The 17,708-nt window shown below is 43.5% G+C and overlaps 1 protein-coding gene across 1 annotated transcript in view; it reads left to right on the forward strand.

Annotated features, from left to right (window-relative positions):
- Nucleotides 1-17,708, forward strand: part of EEPD1 (endonuclease/exonuclease/phosphatase family domain containing 1) — a gene marked incomplete at both ends in the record, with an annotated part of 59,849 nt that overhangs the window by 31,627 nt on the left and 10,514 nt on the right. Inside the window, 2 exons of the mRNA XM_079538379.1 lie at nucleotides 2,558-2,609; nucleotides 17,547-17,657. Of these exons, the coding sequence (XP_079394505.1) occupies nucleotides 2,558-2,609; nucleotides 17,547-17,657 (163 nt within the window). The remainder of the gene's footprint in view (nucleotides 1-2,557; nucleotides 2,610-17,546; nucleotides 17,658-17,708) is intronic.

The raw sequence follows: 17,708 nt of genomic DNA on the forward strand, positions 1-17,708 counted from the left end.
TAGGACTGTGCAATGAGATGTTTATCTCTACTTGTATACTTGCATTTTGGCTGTCTACTTTGTCTTTCTTGTGCAGCTATTGAATGTCAGGTAGTCCACAATTAATGTTTGTGAAACAGATCAGTAAATTGTTAGAAGCATCAACAGCAACGTTGATGAATTTTTCCTTTAATGATCAAACGTTCAAAGTGTCGGGCAACGACTGCCTTCAAAAGGAAAATAAAAAAGTAATTTGCGTAATTACAAAGCCCTTGTACAGCTTTTGAAAGGGGGTGACAAATTGCTAGCTTTCACTGTGTACACATGGATGTGAAGCAGTCTTTGTAGAACTCCCACTGGCTGTCAGCACTCTGAATTCTCCATGCATGCATGCTAGACTTTCTCCCTCTGTGCTTCTCCAAAATGTACTGGGCCAGAGGCTGGGCACCCAACACTAAGAGGTGAGCCCCGAATTCAGAGGCAGGCCTTGATCATGGCTATATCAATACCACCTGTATTATTTGGAGAGTAGTGATATCCATGATGTGTCGGCCAAGATTCCTTCCAAAGTTCAAGGCAGTGCACGTTCTTACAGTATTTTTAAATGCCGTCTCTCATTGCTTCTGTAGTTCAGCGGAATACCTTTTCTTTCTGATTATCTCCCTTTTCATAGAATCATAGAATCGTAGAATGGCCAGGGTTGGAAGGGACCTCGAGGATCATGAATCTCCAACCCCCCTTCCACAGGCAGGGCCGCCAACCTGCACATTTAATTCTAGACCAGGCTGCTCAGGGCCCCATCCAACCTGGCCTTGAACACCTCCAGGGATGGGGCGTCCACAGCCATTTCTGAAACATCTCCGGTCTTCTCTGTCTTGGTAGTAATAGGCTCTAGAGGCTGGAAATTGATGGTCTGGGACTATTGTATAATTCTCTGGATGTAGGCTTTTTGTGATGCTTTTGAAGATGTCTGAAAACTGGAAATACATTAAAGTGAAAAGACATTTGCGTTGGGGGTTTTAGGCTGTGAATACTTGTAATGGAAAGCATTGTGGTACAATAGAAGGGCATCACTAAAGTTTTGCTGGCTGCTGTTACAGGGTGAACATACATAAATAATGTATAGGACACTGGTGGATTTTCCAGAATTATGCAACATTGCTCTGAGGTTCAGAAAGCCTGATAAAACTTCTTGTAGTAGTGCATGGCAGATTATGTCCTTTGGCAGACTGCTACAACAGCTCTGCACCCTATATTGAATGTGAGCTTTTTACTGTAGTGGCTCTTTGCTGTGACCACCTAGAGTCATGAGAGTAATTTAAACTATGTTTATGTGCATAATTTGACTCTTCCACTGCAACACAAAGGTTTGTGTAACCCTGAGTAAAGGAAGTTTTCCTTGGGACTGCAAGGGTAATATATTGAGCAAGTGTTTTTGAGGCTGGGTAGGGTCATTAAGTCGTTACCTAAATTGTGCATCTGTTGGGCTCCATCTGTGGAAAAATCACCGTTGTTTTGTACCGGAAAAAACTGAAGGATGAGTTCAGCGTGGAATGCAATGACTTCAAAAGAATGGGGAATTGACACTAGGCCCTGCCCCAGGCATGCTCTTGATTTTAGTTAGATGTAACTGGTAGTGGTCTGAACATCTGTAGAGTTTCATCTGCTTTCAGGTTCTTCTCCATCTTGGAGGCCCTTCAGCTTGATGGGGATGCAGCGAGTTCTTCCTGAAATGCCTTAGTCTGGGCAAGATTGGGCTTTTGCAGTAAGTGGGGACACATACAAGTAACTGATCTTGATGAAGAACAGGTAATTTACAGTTACTCATTAAACTGACAGTGAAAATGTAGATGTGGTACAAGGTTCTTTCACATACCTTGGTTTAGCAATGATTTTATCTGAGTAACTGGTCTTACAGGGCAAAATCCTGCTGGGACAACTTGTTAAACGCAGTTCAGTGAACAGGTTTTAGCCTCTAGAGGCAGACTTAGGAAAGATTCAGTAGGTGAGGAAGTTCAGTTTGCTTAGCAAGTGGCCTTGCTGGAACAATTATTGATCAGTCTCTATTAGCCCAATTTCAAACAGCTATGTATGTTTTCCTCCTATCTCCCTCAGATTTCTTGAGGGTTGTCTTTGTTACTGTATCTCATTTGTAATACTGTAAATCCCTGGGAATGGCTATTGCTGAAGTCATGGAAGTTGTTGATACTGAAGAACTGAGTTGATGAAAAATGATAGAAATGTTTATACTCTTTCCCTGTGTTTCCTGTTCAGAAGGTCCTTCAGTGTTAACTTAGGGTATTGAAAGTGTAATGATCAGTGCAGGTTCTTTGTGAATCAGATTCAGATGTGCACGTAAGGCAGAAACCAGAAAATCTCTTTGGGACAGCTAAATCAAAGTAACACTGTTTCTCTGTTCCTTTGTTTTATGATATCCTGAGTGCTCTTTCATCTGTACTTCTATAAGCTTCTTCCAAGTGTGAAACTGAAAGAAGTTCAGTTCTGCTGTTACTTGTGTTTCTGTAATGCTTGCAATGGAGTGATTCACTCTCTTTTCTGTTTGTTTTTTTTCTTACAGTATCAAGCTTTTGGCTGTGCAGGAGCTGCTTGATAGAGAAGCACTGGAAAAGGTATTTCAAATGTGCCTAGTACAACAGTAGTAATAGCTTGGAGCTCTTAAAGCACTCTGTGTTGGTAGGATTTCTTAACACTGTGGAAAATCATGTGGCATAAAACAGGACCTCTTTCTACCTCCATAGCACACATAGTTGAGGGGGCAACACTTTGTCCGAGTTGTCTGGTTTTGGTTTATTTATTTATTTTATATTTATTTTTAAAATAATCTTGGAAGGTTTACAGCCACTCCTCTTGCAAAACAGGATAATATTACCAAACTGTCATTGTGTGCAGTAGTCAGCTTCTCTGGCATCTCACACCCAGTATATTTCTCACCTTTTCGTCAGACGTTCACCTCCCCTTGGCCCAAGGCCTCCAAAAACAAGGCTTAGCCAGAACAAATGACCTGGTGGGAATTGCTCTTTTTGCCATTATTTGAAGCTGTGCAGGAAGCTCTTCAGAAAAACTCCGCAACAGAAAAAGGATCTTTCTAAATTGAGCTCTCAATATTTGACATCTGCTTTTATACATTGCCAAGTTTAAAGAATTTAAAAGCCCAGTTTACGCCTCTGGAAAACAACACTATGGAATTATGTAAGTCTAAAGAAATTTAGTTGTCTTTATTTGTTAAATACAGGAGGCTAAAAGTAGGCTAGAACAATATTCCTTGCTCTTGCAGGTTCAGGCTTGAGAATGCATGCTGAGTTTTATATTTGTAAATCATATATCTGCATGATATTGCAGGAATGCAGAATATTATCAAATAATATTTTAGTTTTCATTACAAGATTGATTTTCAGCTGGTTTCTTTTTTCATGGGAAGATTTCTGTATGTTAGCTGTGGACATAATAACCTAAAATTATTGCACCACAATTTCTAGTGTGTCATTATTTCCTTGGCTACAGTGATCTATGTTGTTTTCCCAGTATATATAGTCTTACATATTTTATTATTTTTACATGTTTTTCCCACCTTGCCTACTGAGAGTGATCCCACCATGAGAAGCTTTGTGTCATGCAAAAAGATAACTTGTTGAATTTTCAAAACCCTGATGTTTGTCAGTGGAAATTTGGCCAAAAGTCTTCCAGTAATTTTTGCATTTACATTGAGAGTTGCGAAGACAGAAGTGGTGATAGGGTATAATTATAGGCCCTGGCTCTGAACCAGCTTGTCTTACCCTTGGTGCTGCTCATCAGGCGTTTGTCCCTGTGGAGTGCTGCTGGCACCTGTAAGTACTACAGCAGCCCATTAATTAAACAGGAAAATAATCGATGATCTCTGCGAAACAGCCAGGTCACATGAGAATAAAAGAGTCATCTCTACTTGGAGGAAATTCTGGGTGGAAATAGGGATTGTGTTTGTTTTGGCCACAGTCCCTCAGGCCGTCCCAGCAGGTACCCACATGGCGTGGCAAGCGTGTGTACTTGCTAACCCAGCTCACCCTGGCTGTCACAGGATGGTGTTGCTGACATGTTGGCATTCCTCTGCTGCAGAACGGCCACAGACTTTTGCCCAGGGCAGTCATGAATGCAGGTGGCAGGATGCCAGGTGGTAGCTTGCCTCTGTGACAGTCTCCTTCCCACAAGGGTGTGAGGCCATCCAGGCTGCAGAGAGAAGTATTTTAGGTACCCAGGTGTGCAGATGTGCCTCATCCTATAAGGAGCTTCATTTCCTCTGCCAGGAGCACAGCTCTGCATCTTTCTTTTTAGATAATAACCAGAGTGAGGCACCTAGCCAGGTGACATTTCACATTGGTTTCTGTTACAGTATTTAAATCCGTTTTGCATTTCCTAATGCAGCAAGTATGCAAAAACAGCTGCGGTCATTGGTGCTTTATGCCAGCAGACACATAGGAAGAGTTGTCTTCAGAATACTTTTTTCTTTGTTTTGTTACTAACTTTGTGTTTTCTCTTAAAGGCACTGCTGATAGAAATCTTGGGGCCACATTCTCAGCTGTAGTAAATTAGTTCACCTTTGCTTAGCAGAGATACTTAAATTTGTGTTTGTTGTTCCTCCAACCTGCATCTTTAGAAGGAAGTAGTGATGGTGCTTTTGGGTTGGACTTCTCCATTCTTCTGCATATTTTGTGTGCACATACTTCATCTTTTAGTTTGGGATAGACCAGCAGACTTCCTGTGGTCTGCAATACAGGCTCAGGGTGAGCAGAAACCTCTGCAGCATTTCTTTCAGTAAAAGCAACACTTCAGCGTATGTAGAGCAGGAGACTAAACTGAAATGGGTAGCAATGCTCCCATTAGCTGCAGTCAGCCTTGGATCAGTACTTCCATGCAATTAAATTTGGGTGTGGGTGTTATCCTTGACATTTGCTGTGATTTTGTGTTTCAGTCACCTGTCAGTAGTTTATTTGCATCTGGCTGTATCTCTGTGAAACTTACTGTTTAGCTAAAATACAGAGCTAAAAATATCCTTGTATTCTGTCAAAAGTTTCCTCCAGCAGCCCTCCAGGCATTAACTCTGTTTCTTGAGTTCATCTCTCTGCCTTGAGAGTTGAGTTACTGTGGAAAGTTAAATAATCTGTACAACAGCTTTCTATTTAGTAAACCACTGGTAGCATTTTATAAGGTAAGCTTTCTTTTGGGATCAAGTAATGGTAAGCCATTATGTTCCTAATTGTATATTAATAAATAAGTGCATCTGCTGTTACTTGAAATGAGAAGGGACCATTGACTCCAAAGATCAAGCAGTTTGCCAATTTCCCACCCAGTAAGCACAAGTTGTGTAATTCCGTCTGCTCAGCAGCTTTTAGAAGCGTGGAATTCATTTACAGAATGACAATTGTTCTGCTTGCTGTGAGAAGTGATTTAGAGATACGCTGGGCAGGCTTATGCAAGATAGGAATCGGGGTGAGAACTGTCATTTTTTTCAGGGATAACGTTGAAGTTGATAGGTTTCCAAGCTGCAAGTTTCACGTCAAACTCTGCGCCACTGATTGCAAATTTCTGTTTTGGGAGCTTGGTCCAAGAGGTCAGTGAAACAAAAGAAAGAAGAGAAATTAATTACCAATAGGCTTACATTCTCTGTTTGGGGATTTTCACCTTCACTGGTGAAGCTTTGGAAGTCACAGATAAAAAGGGGTTGAAAGTCCTTTACCTGGTGCTGAGGTCCTGTAGCTATGAAGTGTAGGATACATTAGTTAGGCACCAGATGTGGCCACATAGCTTCTAGATGACTTAATATAGAAGAGATCTCTTCCATCTCTTGGCCAAACATTATGTGTTTGTCCACAAGGCACTAATGCTGGTGTGGACACAAAGAGTTGGGATGATAAAATGAGTAAACTGATCAGGCTTCTCTAGATAATTTTTTCTTCCTCGTACAAAAAGTTATTTCTTTCCTTGAAGAGAGCATCTTTATTCCATTGAATGAAAATGAAAGCTTAGCAAATGTAAGCAAGCAAATGCTAGAATCTGTGCTGTTTTTTCTGACTTTTTCCTCAGCTGCACAGGCAACAGCTGGAATCGTCTCCTGTGATGGGAAGCCCATTTCCTATGTTTTGTCACTCATAGGAAAGAGTAGATGGCTGTATGTGGGTGATGCTCGCTACATACAGTGCCTCCCTGCCATGTGGAATTTTCATACCATGCCTGAGGAGTCAGTGAGCCACAACTGAAGTGACACCGAGGAGGTGGCATTATTTACTAAGAGAATTTAGTGTTCTGATAGGTAGCTACCTGCCAGCAATCAGAAGCGGGTCTTGTCTGAGGGGAAATGCCTTTAGGTGTTGAACAGGGTGAGTAATTTTATCTACTTTTCCAGGGTAAAACCCAAGAGATCAGGACAGGAGGGGGTGCTTCTTTCTTTCCTGTGGCATCACGCTAACAGTGAAATTTCAGCTACTGTGAAAAATGAGCTTATAAATGCTGAGCTGCCCTGTGCAATCCCTGCTGTAGTGTTTGCCTTTCTACACGGCGCGCAGAGAATTTTAACTAGAAATTTGCTTTTGTTTTCTTGATCCAGTGTACTGTTTCCTCCAGATATTATCTGAACATAAAAAGTATGACGTCAATTGAGGTTCCAGAATTTCCAGTATGAAATGAATCTGCTGGAAGTTTTTTATTTATCTTTTGTCTGCTTTTGAGTAGATTGAGCCAGATCAGTGCTTAATCGTGATTAAACCCATTGTAATCTCCGTTCTTTATAAAATCCCTCTCAGAGCCAGGCAGGTTGTTTATGTGGGAAAGGCTATCCGTAGGAGCGTTGCAGTGTTTGGAAGAGAGCTCCTGTTTTCCATGTATATGGGTAAGCACAAGCTGTGTGTTCACTCACTAGTTGTAGCTGCACTGTAATAGGCTTCACACGAAGCAGTTGGTCACCTGAGCCATGTGTCTGGCCCATCATCTTGGTTAGAATGCTAAGTGGCTGCTCATGTCCTAAATGCTGCCCTTGCAAGCAAACCTTAGTCATCGCCTTCAGGCCAACCTGGGTGCTGCCACTGATGATTCCTGTGGGAAGCACAGGGCATCCCCACTGCAGGTTCTGTGACTGCTGTCTGAGATCTGCAGGTTAAACCACTTGGAGTGTAGCTGTTGCCTGTGCAGTCAAAATATCCTGTGTTGTCCCCGATGGGGACAGGCTGAGGGAGCTGGGCTTGTTCAGCATGGAGAAAAGAAGGCTGCGGGGTGACCTCATTGCAGCATTTCAGTACCTGAAGGGAGCCTACAGAGGAGAGGGGAATCAACTCTTTGAAAGGATAGATAACTGCAGGACAAGGAGAAATGGTTTGAAGTTGAGGGAGGGAAGATTTAGGTTGGATGTTGGGGGAAGTTCTTTACAGAGAGTGGTGAGGTGCTGGAACAGCTGCCCAGAGAGGCTGTGGATGCCCCGTCCCTGGAGGTGTTCAAGGCCAGGTTGGATGGGGCCCTGGGCAGCCTGGGCTGGTATTAAATGTGGAGGTTGGTGGCCCTGCATGTGGCAGGGGGTTGGAGATTCATGATCCTTGAGGTCCCTTCCAACCCTGGCCATTCTGTGATTGTCACCACTGTTGAATCTTCTGGAGAGCAGCATCTTGCAGCAGTCTCTGAGAGAGAGGGCTTGTCCTAGCCTCTTGCAATCTTCCTTGGCTTTAGAACTACTGATTAAAAATATAAGGTAATTGACAGTGAATGAATTAGTCACTGGAGAGCAGTTGAATTTACTGTTCTCAGAACTGTCCCTTCCGGAAAGAGGTTGACCCCTTTGAAACTTAAGTATGCTAGGATGTTCCCTACAGTAGCAGTCTAGCTTTCAGAGAGCAAGAAAAGGAGATGTGGGCTATGCCATCTTCCTGTTGTCTTTCTTTCCTTTCTCTTGCTTGCAACCTGTGCATGGATAATGCTCAGCAGTGCAATCTTTTTTAGACCTCATGCCTAGATCCAGAAACCTCTGGGTAAAGGGAAGAATACCTAGTATATACCTATGCCATTAAGCTGGTTTCAGTTGATTGGAGCACAAGGCCATGGTTTCTGTCACAGTAACTGCTAGGGAAACCACGAGCTCAACCCAGACTTTACAAGGGTGTAAGGGAAATGTGTAGAAGTTGAAATGCAATTGAAGTGTATCATATGGATGTGAACATCAACTTTGCTCTCACTCAGAAGTGACATACCTGATGGCATTCAGGGGAATCACAGTGTTCTGCTATTGAATTGTTGACACCACTTCTTACAGTATGGGAGGCTTCTTCCAGGTTATCCCATCCACGTGGTCTGCAGCATGGGAAGCACATGATCTGTGCGACTTGTATCTCTGGCTTATCTTGGTTGAATGTTTTTTTTCTGGTTGTTTTCCATCTTTTTTCTTACGAAGCACTGCTATGCACATTACTGGGAGCCATGGAGGGCACAGTGGCTCCTCCAATGCCCTTCTTTAGGAGGTGCTCTGTTATTCTGTCTGGAAGCATAGCTGTGCGTCTGTGACAGCTAGTGATATGGACACTGCTCCTTATACCAGATGGGCTTTTTTTTCGTGAAGCATCTACTTTGGTCCCAAGACAGAAGCTGATCTCATCCGTCAGTTAAATCATTCTTTACGCTTCCAGACCAAGGAGAGATGAAAAATGTATGATTACAAATGTGTTTAAGTTTTGTCTGAGAGTAATATGAAGAGTCCTTGATCTGTCATTTTTTCCTTTCTTTTGTAAGATGGCAGAAGACAAAACCAGTTCATAGAACAGGACCGGTTTTGAAGCATTTTGAGTAAGGTTATTTATGTTTGTGGGGTTTTTTTTTCCCTGTTTAGTAGTTTGTCGTAGCAGCAAGAGTTTTGTAATGGCATCCTAAATCTTTTTTTTTTTTTTTTGTCTGCTTATGTGAATTAAGTAATGTGTGTGCTCTCTATGGGGAGCCAGAGTTCATTGCATCTATTTGAGCAGAGCTTTGGTCAGGACTGGAGAACAGTGTGTGGCCTCTATGGGAGGGGTGGGTGCTGCAGGGTGAAGACAAAAGACCATCTATGGCATACAAACCTTTCAATAAAGAATGTGCTGTTTCAGAGAGGAATGAGTGTCCAATCAGACTCTTTAAATTAAGAACTAGAAGTGTGAAAAAGAATTAAGAAGAAGTGTATGAGATTTAAAAAAGAAAGGTGAGATGATGTTCTAATGGTAGCAGCCTGAAAGAAATGCTCCTAATAATAAATATCCAAGAAATAAATAATGGAATAGGATACAAGACAGATACAAATAGCTTTACAGAAGGTGGCACAGTGTCCTGTAATGTGGTGTAATCAATGCCTGAGGGAAGAATAAATGTTTGAGACTGGTAATGGTTGAATCGTATTATATTACTCTTCTCTTCCTTGTTTTTGGGTTCTTATCGTGAGAGAGAATGTTTGTTCCAAACAAAGATGTAAACTAGCCAGGGAAGATGGTAATATAACAGTTGGAAGTAAATATGGAAGTAAAATGCCCTGTGAAATGGAGGTCTTTATAGAGGAGGTGACCAAACTGACACAGTAATGAGAGCTGTTCCTTTGTCACAGTCAGAGCAGTTCTCCTAACGCACTGCTTTATTCTTGCTCATGATGCATATCAGCACAGTCCAACATTGCCTCTCTGTATATCCCAGAAGCTTCAAGAAAAGAAATCTTACTTGCATCTGTAGAAATGAGTAAACTTTGCCATTGTGGTGGATTGGGACCTAGCTGGATCCTGTGCTTGTGCAGCTTTCCTTGATAAATAACATTCAAAACTGCCTGATTGCCCCATTCCCTTGTGTTCTTTCTTTGTGTTGGCACAATGTCTTCCCATAACTTCTCCTTTGGCTCAAGGCTGTGTGCAGGTAAGCAGATTCAGATCATGGCAAATAGCTCACTGGATTCATTTGTTTGGTTTTAGCTGGCGAACAAGAAACCGGTTCTTAGCACTCTTGGGTCTCATGTTTCATAGGCAGACTTTTATTTACTTTCTATATGAAGGGCTGAGTTCTGATAAGTTGATGTTCAGCTCTTGTAGTCGTGGTGTGTGCTGGGTGAGTGAGGTTGCTGTCCCAGTGGTATGGTCTTGCACTACACTGTGGAAGTTGATAGGAGCTTCCTAGTTGCACGAGAAAACTATTGGCCCAGGGACTAAAAATAAAAGAGAGTTCTCAGAAAGATGCTGACTGCTGGTTGCCTGCTGCCTCATATCTAGTTCAAATGAATGCACAGGTTAGCTCTCCAGACATCTGCCGTGCAAGCTGTGGCTCTGTAAAATGGTAGCCACGATCATAGAACCATAGAATGGTTTGAGTTGGAAGGGACTTAAAGATCATCTAGGTTCCAGCCTCCCTGCCATGGGTATGGTACAGCATGAAGTGCTTCTCTGTGCTCTGGCTAAGCATTCAGTAGCACATCTCATGGAAGACTTGGAGCTCTGGTCACTGCTTCAAGCACTCTGTGTAGCAGTACGCTTGTAATATTAAAAAACAATAAAAAAAATCTATTGCCTCATTGCTTTAATAATCTCAGTAATACTTCGCTAAGCAGACGTGTGTGTTCCCTGAGAGATGCTCTGTGCTTTTTTTCTGATGGCTGAAGTGGAGGCAAAATGAAACTTGTCTTCTTTGTTTGGAAATAATAAGACGGAAAAAATGAATAAGCAACTGAACATTTACAGCAGGCAGCAGAGTAATAAGTAAATAATTCATCTTGTTGTGGCTGTGATTTTAGCAGAGCCAACCAGTTGAGCAGACTGCTTTATAACAATATGGGGAAAGTGCTTGAACTCAACCACTCATCTCCTGTAAAAGCAGCTTGATGAAAAAGATACCCTTGTAATCATGAGGGTTTCTTTCTTGTTCTTCTTTATAGCATATCAGCTCCCTTAGCATGCCATTATGCTGTTAATGATGATACTGCCTACTTATGCAGACAAAAACACTTACTTGAAAAGGCTTCAGGAAGGAATTGCAAGGCTTTATGCCCATCCTTGACAGGCACTTGAGCCTTAATTCTGGTATTATGTTTAAAATAACGTTCTTAAGAGTAAGAAAATAGGTCTTCAGGAAGAGTCTTCTGCAAAATAAGTCTGTCCCATGAAGCACAAGGAAAAAGCTCCGCTTGTAGCAGAAACATGAGAAATTAAAAGCCTGCAAAACTGCTCGTGTGCACAAGTTGGCCAGTATGGATGTTCTCCTTCGTAGCAGAAAGGCAGCATAGATTTCTGCCAAGCACAAATTATGATTGCTTCCTGTTAAATGACAGCCTGACCGAAAGATGTTTCGTGCTCTATTTTGACAGCATGCAGTTGAGCATCGGGTATCCACCTTTAACAGTGCCCCCAGCACTTAAGTTACTGCGTTGCCTCTCGGTTATTTCGCTGCTCTGCACCAAAGCTTTCCATGTCTTCCTTTTCAAACTCTATAAAAAGACACTGTTTATATAAATAATAATAACTGGTGTTTAGAATGAAGCTGGAAGGACATGCCAGTGAATGATCTGAATTGTTGTCCCAGGAACACTGTGATTAAAAGATGGGCCCAGAACTGTTTTTATGGGCTACAGTCTGTTTTTTCAATCATATTGTCAAGGATAAAGAATGTAATTTCCTCTCAGATATTACAAGGAATTAAGCAGTCGAGTGACTGTGGTAAGCTGTATGTAATTCATCTGGGAGGACAGTGCAGAAGCTCACTGTTGAGTTTTTCCAACATAAGTACTCAGAATGGAAAACAAATAACTTGAGGGTGCAAACTAACATTCCTACCACTCTCCAACCGATCCTTTAAAGCCTCATTTAAAGAAAAAATAAAAATCCACTTTGATTCAGACAGGTTTGTGTTACGGAAGCAAATCGTTATAAACTTTTGATAGTTGAGATAATGTTAAATTTATCAGCATAATTATTTCCCGCACATTCATGAAGTACAATGGGTGAGTAATACAGCAGCTGCGGAATGGAGCCTCGTGTTCCAGTTTGGTTCAAATCCATGGGCTGGCTCCAAACACAGCCGAATTCATAAAGGTGCTCAGATACATCCTGCAAAGGTGATGTGGATCCGTGCTTTGCTTTAGTGTTCCTATGGTGACTAGAGCTGTGTCTCTGTGTGTGCTCAGAGTTACCCTGATCTCGACATCTTAATTGCTTGCCTGTGCTGGACATAACTGGGCTTGGACAGTGAGCTTTCCTCATCCTGTCTCCTCTGAGGAACTCAACCCAGGAGGTTTCCTTTTTTCTGTATTGAACTTAGAAATGATCTTTGCAGCAGAGTCTGGAATTCAGGACAAAGGTTGCCACGTAGCTTTTGGATGATGAGGCTCTGGCATGGTAGATGCTTGCGCTCCAGCCCATAACGTGGTGCTTGAAGCTGTCAGGAGCTAAAAAAAGAAATCTTTCTTCTGTGGATGTCTCTCTGAAATACTGGTCTGCTACGTGAGAAGGAAAAGCAGTGTGTTTTTCAGACAAGACTGAACTATGCTCATTGTACCTAATTGAGAGAACAGGCATTGGTTGCACAGCTGGAGCCTCGTGCTGGAGGTAGGGCAACAGAAAACTTCAATCAACCTGCATCACAGTGGGTCTGGAAGGAGCTCGTATTTTCCAACATAGATGTGTGTGTATGCATGTTATCACAGCAAACAAGCTTTGTCCATGGTGATGGTGCCTGTAGGTGCAGTTTTATGCGTGAAGAGAGACGCTGGTCAAGGCTGCAGCTGGATGGGCAGTGCTCAAGTGCTCTGCCTCTGTTTTGCTGCTCGCAGTGAGTTTCTGTTTGAGGGATGCATTCAATAATGTTTGCAAAGAGCGTGGAGGATGGCTGGACTTAGTTATCAATCTTAACGCTGTGATTTAGCTCTAGGAGCGATGAGCCAGTGAGTACAGAAGGGAAGATGTTGCCCCGGGTCCGGATGACATGGCATGAACAGGACGCACTAACATGGCAAGATGGGCTGATAACCTTGCCAGGAGTAACTCCACATCTGTGGCATGTCCAATAGATTTCTTCCTTATCTTAGCTTTCATCATACAGTTTTTCTCCTAAAGTTTGTTACTTGGCTTTTGTAAACCGCACTTTTTCTTCACTGTAAAGTTATTCACGAGAGGAAGAAAGTGCAATCCTTTTCCATAACAAAACGTATCAATATGTCTGAGACCTGTGTTGTCTGTGGAGTTTTGTTCTCCTTTGAAAATACCAATAATTATCTGTCTGGCAGGCCTCCATCTACCTGCCAGGGTCTGTTTGCCTTTCTGTGCTATCAGTGCTTGAAGAACACGATCGATAAGTATTACAAAACCTTCCATGAGGTCTTCCTGGAAGACAGTAATCGAATGGGCATGTATAAAACACAAGTCACAATAGCACAGGGCCACCCCCTTCCCTGCATTATCGGTGTGGTTCCTCTGAAAGGAGGCTGCAGTGCATCCCACACATCGGCGCCTGCATCCCCATGGTGTGTGTTTTCAGGAGTGATCAGGGTTTGGCTTCTTCTGCAAACAGGAAACGGATACGCTTCAGGGAAAGGCAAACAAGCAGTGAAGGCCTGAGACTGCACTGCTGTCAGTAGGAAAAAGGATCCAGTGTTGAGTCTGTCCTAGGCTTTAGTCATAATAATGCTTCCTTCTCTGCTGTTATGTTTGGTTATGTGAGAACCCAGGCACAACTGCACAGGTGACTTGAATGACAGGTCCAGATTTCTACTTCAAGACTTTTCCAGGATCTGCAGTTTAAAACAGGTAGTGAATTTTGACATGACAATACAGTTAAATGTCTGTCTTTCTGATGCTGAAAGTCTCCTTTTCAACTGCTGCCAACTCCCTCACTCTATGTTCCTTGTACTCCAGGTCTCTTTCACCATGATGATTTCAAATCTCTACTCGTGTGCCATCCCTTAACATATCTGAAATGCTAAGGAATTGATAGAAGTTTCATATGCACCTTGTCTAGTCATGGAATTTACTCCCCCAGTGCCTCTTAAAAACACAGAGACTGTGTTATACACATAGGTCAGTCTGAGAGTATTGCCTCCTGTTTAATTCCATCAAAAAACTACAGCAGATGCAAAGAGCAAGCACAGTAACACCAGTTGATAGAGCAAACTCTCAGCTACAAAAGCTACTGTTCGGTCTCCATAAACGTTCAACAAATATCCATGAATGTCAGTGGGTGCCATTTTTCCTGCATGGAGGGATTCAGTGACGCACCTTCACTCCATCCACACTTCCATGTCAGATGCCATTTTGTCACACTGCCCCTCTGCTGCCATCTGTCACGCAGCAACAACATGTAATGGAATACTGGTGGGAAGGTTCAGCCTCTACTGCCATACCACCAGCATCCACCTCTGATGTGACAGGCCAACGTGATAAAATTCTCTTTCTTAAGCAGCACTAACACCACCTTTGCTCTGAAGAAGCAAACTGTCGTTTACATTTGCTGCTGCACTCTTTTGGCCTGAAAGCTTTTGTGGTAATTGAAGAAAATGAACAGTTAATTGCTTTGAGTGCCTTTCTGAAGTTTAGGCAGTGATTGGTGCACCGAGACAAGACGCACTGTGCCCTAATAACTGGCTCTTCCATATGATGTCTTTTCACCCTCTTTGCAGCCTGTGCTCTGACTCAGGTGTGGAAATAAGCATCCTCCTAAGAGTCATCACTGGCTGATCAGAAATGCATAATTATATGTTACTGAGCCCCTAGGCATTGTTTTCCTGGGTTGCATTTGATTTCCTAAATGTTCAAAGGACTAATGCATCCTCTTTTCAGGCAAGGGATGCGAGCATACCTGGCTCAATGTGCTCCCTAGCACCTGTGCTGCACAATTAACACTTGCCAGGGCACCGTGCCTTCCCTCCAGTCTCTGCTCAGACGTGCATGTCTTCAACTTCTTCCAGCCAGTTAGTCATAACCTTATTGCTGTCCCTGTCTGCTTCTGAAGTGGCTGGCGGCAGTAGGTGCAGGCTCTTTATCAGGGTAAACACAGAGCAGTTACGTCTTCAGATCCTCCCTGCTTGGGTAAATGATGGGTTGATGGCGAGCAAAGGCCACAGGGCTCGTCCCATTTCCTGGCATGGTGGCCCTTGTCGGCTCCAAGCGTTGGTGGCAGGCAGGTGGCTGTCACAGGGGGTCACCTTTCCAGAACTGTTTGCCAGGAGTACAACCAGAGCCCGTGTGCAGTACGTTCCTGCAGCCCAGAGGCACTTACCAGCTAGCACTAAGCTGCAGGAGCCACCACGACACTGGAGGAGCCCTTCTGCTGCAGATAGCACACAGTAGTTTTGGATCACTTATGTACAGGACTCAATGAAGAAAGCTTATTTCATTCCAGGAAACCTGCAGGCTGAAAGGCTTGTGAGGAAAAACAAAGCTAGAACTTCTCTCCTTATGAGGATTTTGGGGGGGGAGGGAAGAAGTGCTCTGACGGAGGTTTTCATTCCAGTCTTTTCTTTACCACTTGAGTAACAGTTCCCCAAAGGGATTGATGTAGATCTAACTTTGCAAAAGAAGGAGGAATATTTTTTCCATGCCCTGTGCAGGCCACGAGCTTGTCTGTAGGTTTTTACTGTACAGGGGAAAGTGTAATCTTGTTTGATGTTGGGCTTTGCAGGCAGAACAACATGATTTAAGAAATACACTTCTCAGTTCAGCAAAAAACATGACCTGAGCAAGTACACTGCCAGAGCTCCAAAATCTGTGTGCCTGAGGGCCCTGGAAAATGGGCATGAATTAAAGTCAGCTGCTGCAGGGGAAGCCCTCAGCTGCTGAAACTGTACCCAGAACTGGCTGATGGCTTCGTCCAAACAAACCATATAATCATATACGTTGTCTTTCTGATTGAGCAAAGTTAAAGAAAATCAATTTGGAGGAAACAAAATATTCAAACTACTTGATTGCAGATGCTCTTTTAATAACACGATGGTTTCTGTAACATTACTCAGCCCTGCCATGCTGGCCGCTGGGCAGCAGCAACCCAGAGATAAATTGACTCTTTTGTCAGTTTTTACTCTTTTGACTAAAAAACTGAAATGTGTCTTGGCCTTCCAAGATAGGAAAAGGTTGGTTTGTGGTTGTGTGTATCTTAGAGGCACATGCTTACAGCTTCAGCATCCAGGATACTGAACTCACAGATAAGACAGTTAGTAAAAGAGCAAGGTTTGATTTGTCTTCTTGAAAGTAAAGGAAAAATAGACGTGAGAAGAAAAGTAGATGGCAAGCTGGAAAGGTGCAGCCTTTCTTCATTTCACTCTGCCCATATATCATCCTTACCATCCTACCATCTGCCAGGAGACGGCAGCTCTTCAGACCGAGTCTGGCCAGAGGTGTGTCCCACCACAGAGGACCACTGTGCATAGCAGACACTGTGTCCAGTTCTGGGCTCCGCAGTGCTTTGGGACATGGTGTAGTGGACAGTAAGAGTGGTAGAGTTCCAGCATCCTTGTTCTGCTTGTGCATGCTCTGTAGCTCTCTGACCACATGCATAGCAATGGAAATGGGTCTGGGTGCTGTGGCTGTACAGCAGTGCCCAGGAAAGCCAATGTCTGTGGGCAGCATCACTGAGATCTGCTGTGTGTGCAGATGTGCAGCCAGTCCCTGCGTGGACAAGAAGTCTCAAGCATCCAGAATGCATCTGCCATTCCACAGCCACAGTCAGTGCATGGAGTGCTATTACAGCAGGTGTATTGCATGCACAGCTGGGCTCTGGTACCTGTTTTCTGGTTGTCATTTTTTTACTGGCCCACTGAAATGCACATGCCTCGTAGCATGGAGGATCTCATTCCTCTGCTTTATCTGCCCTCACAGTTCCCCCAGCCCACCCTTGGCTCATTAGTTTGTTGCAGGTGTATTAGCCTGAACTCTTCACATGCCAGCTTGTTTCTTTAGAACCTCCTTTCAAGCCACAGGCACTTCCTGGAGCTGTAAACCCAAAGTGGTTCTGTCAGCTGAGTGCAGGCTGTTGAGTCTGACCTCCTCCCTTCCTCTGGCTCCTGTGGATTCACTGGAGAGCAGCCAGCACTGCTGCTTCCTGCCCCTAAAGCCCCCAGCCCAGCTCCCCAACACAGGCTGCTGCTTTGGGGGAAAAGGAGCCCAAGGAAGAAACTTAGGCATTTTTCCAATACCTTCTGCTTGCAGGGTTGTTTTTACCCAGCCTCCACTGATGCTACGTCTCTGGGCCCCGTCCCAGACCTCCTCCTGTGTGAGCCTTCCTGGGAAGCAGGGGTTTTGCATCCCACATGTGTGCTAAAGGCTGGCTTTTGTTCTTTCCACATTAGCGAGCTTCCCTTCTGGGACTGGCCTAGGCTACTGCAGTGGTTAAAAACCAGAGCTTAAATTCTGTAGCTAACAATTTGATACAACTTCCTTGGCCTCAGGCAGAAACAACCTCAGATTTGTAGCTGGGCACTGCTTAACATTTCAGTGGGGACCATGGTCTGTATTCCAGGGTGCGCTCTATCAATGTCTTTTTGCATGCTTTCTTGCAGTTCTTTTGAAAGTCTTACAAAGCTGATCTTTTTCCTCCACCTCCCTCTCTGTCTCTAGTTTTGTATGGAGCTGAACCAGCCGACGCTGCCAAACATCCGCAAGTGGAAGGGCCCTAGAGGATGCTGGAAGGGTGTTGTTTCCGAAAAGCCCTCAGGCCAGCTACCTAAGGTACATTAATCTCCATGTTTGAACTTTTGCTTCACTTTTTTTTTTTTTTCC

Source organism: Tetrao urogallus, assembly GCF_951394365.1.
Source record: "Tetrao urogallus genome assembly, chromosome: 7".
Classification (NCBI taxonomy): Eukaryota; Metazoa; Chordata; class Aves; order Galliformes; family Phasianidae; genus Tetrao; species Tetrao urogallus.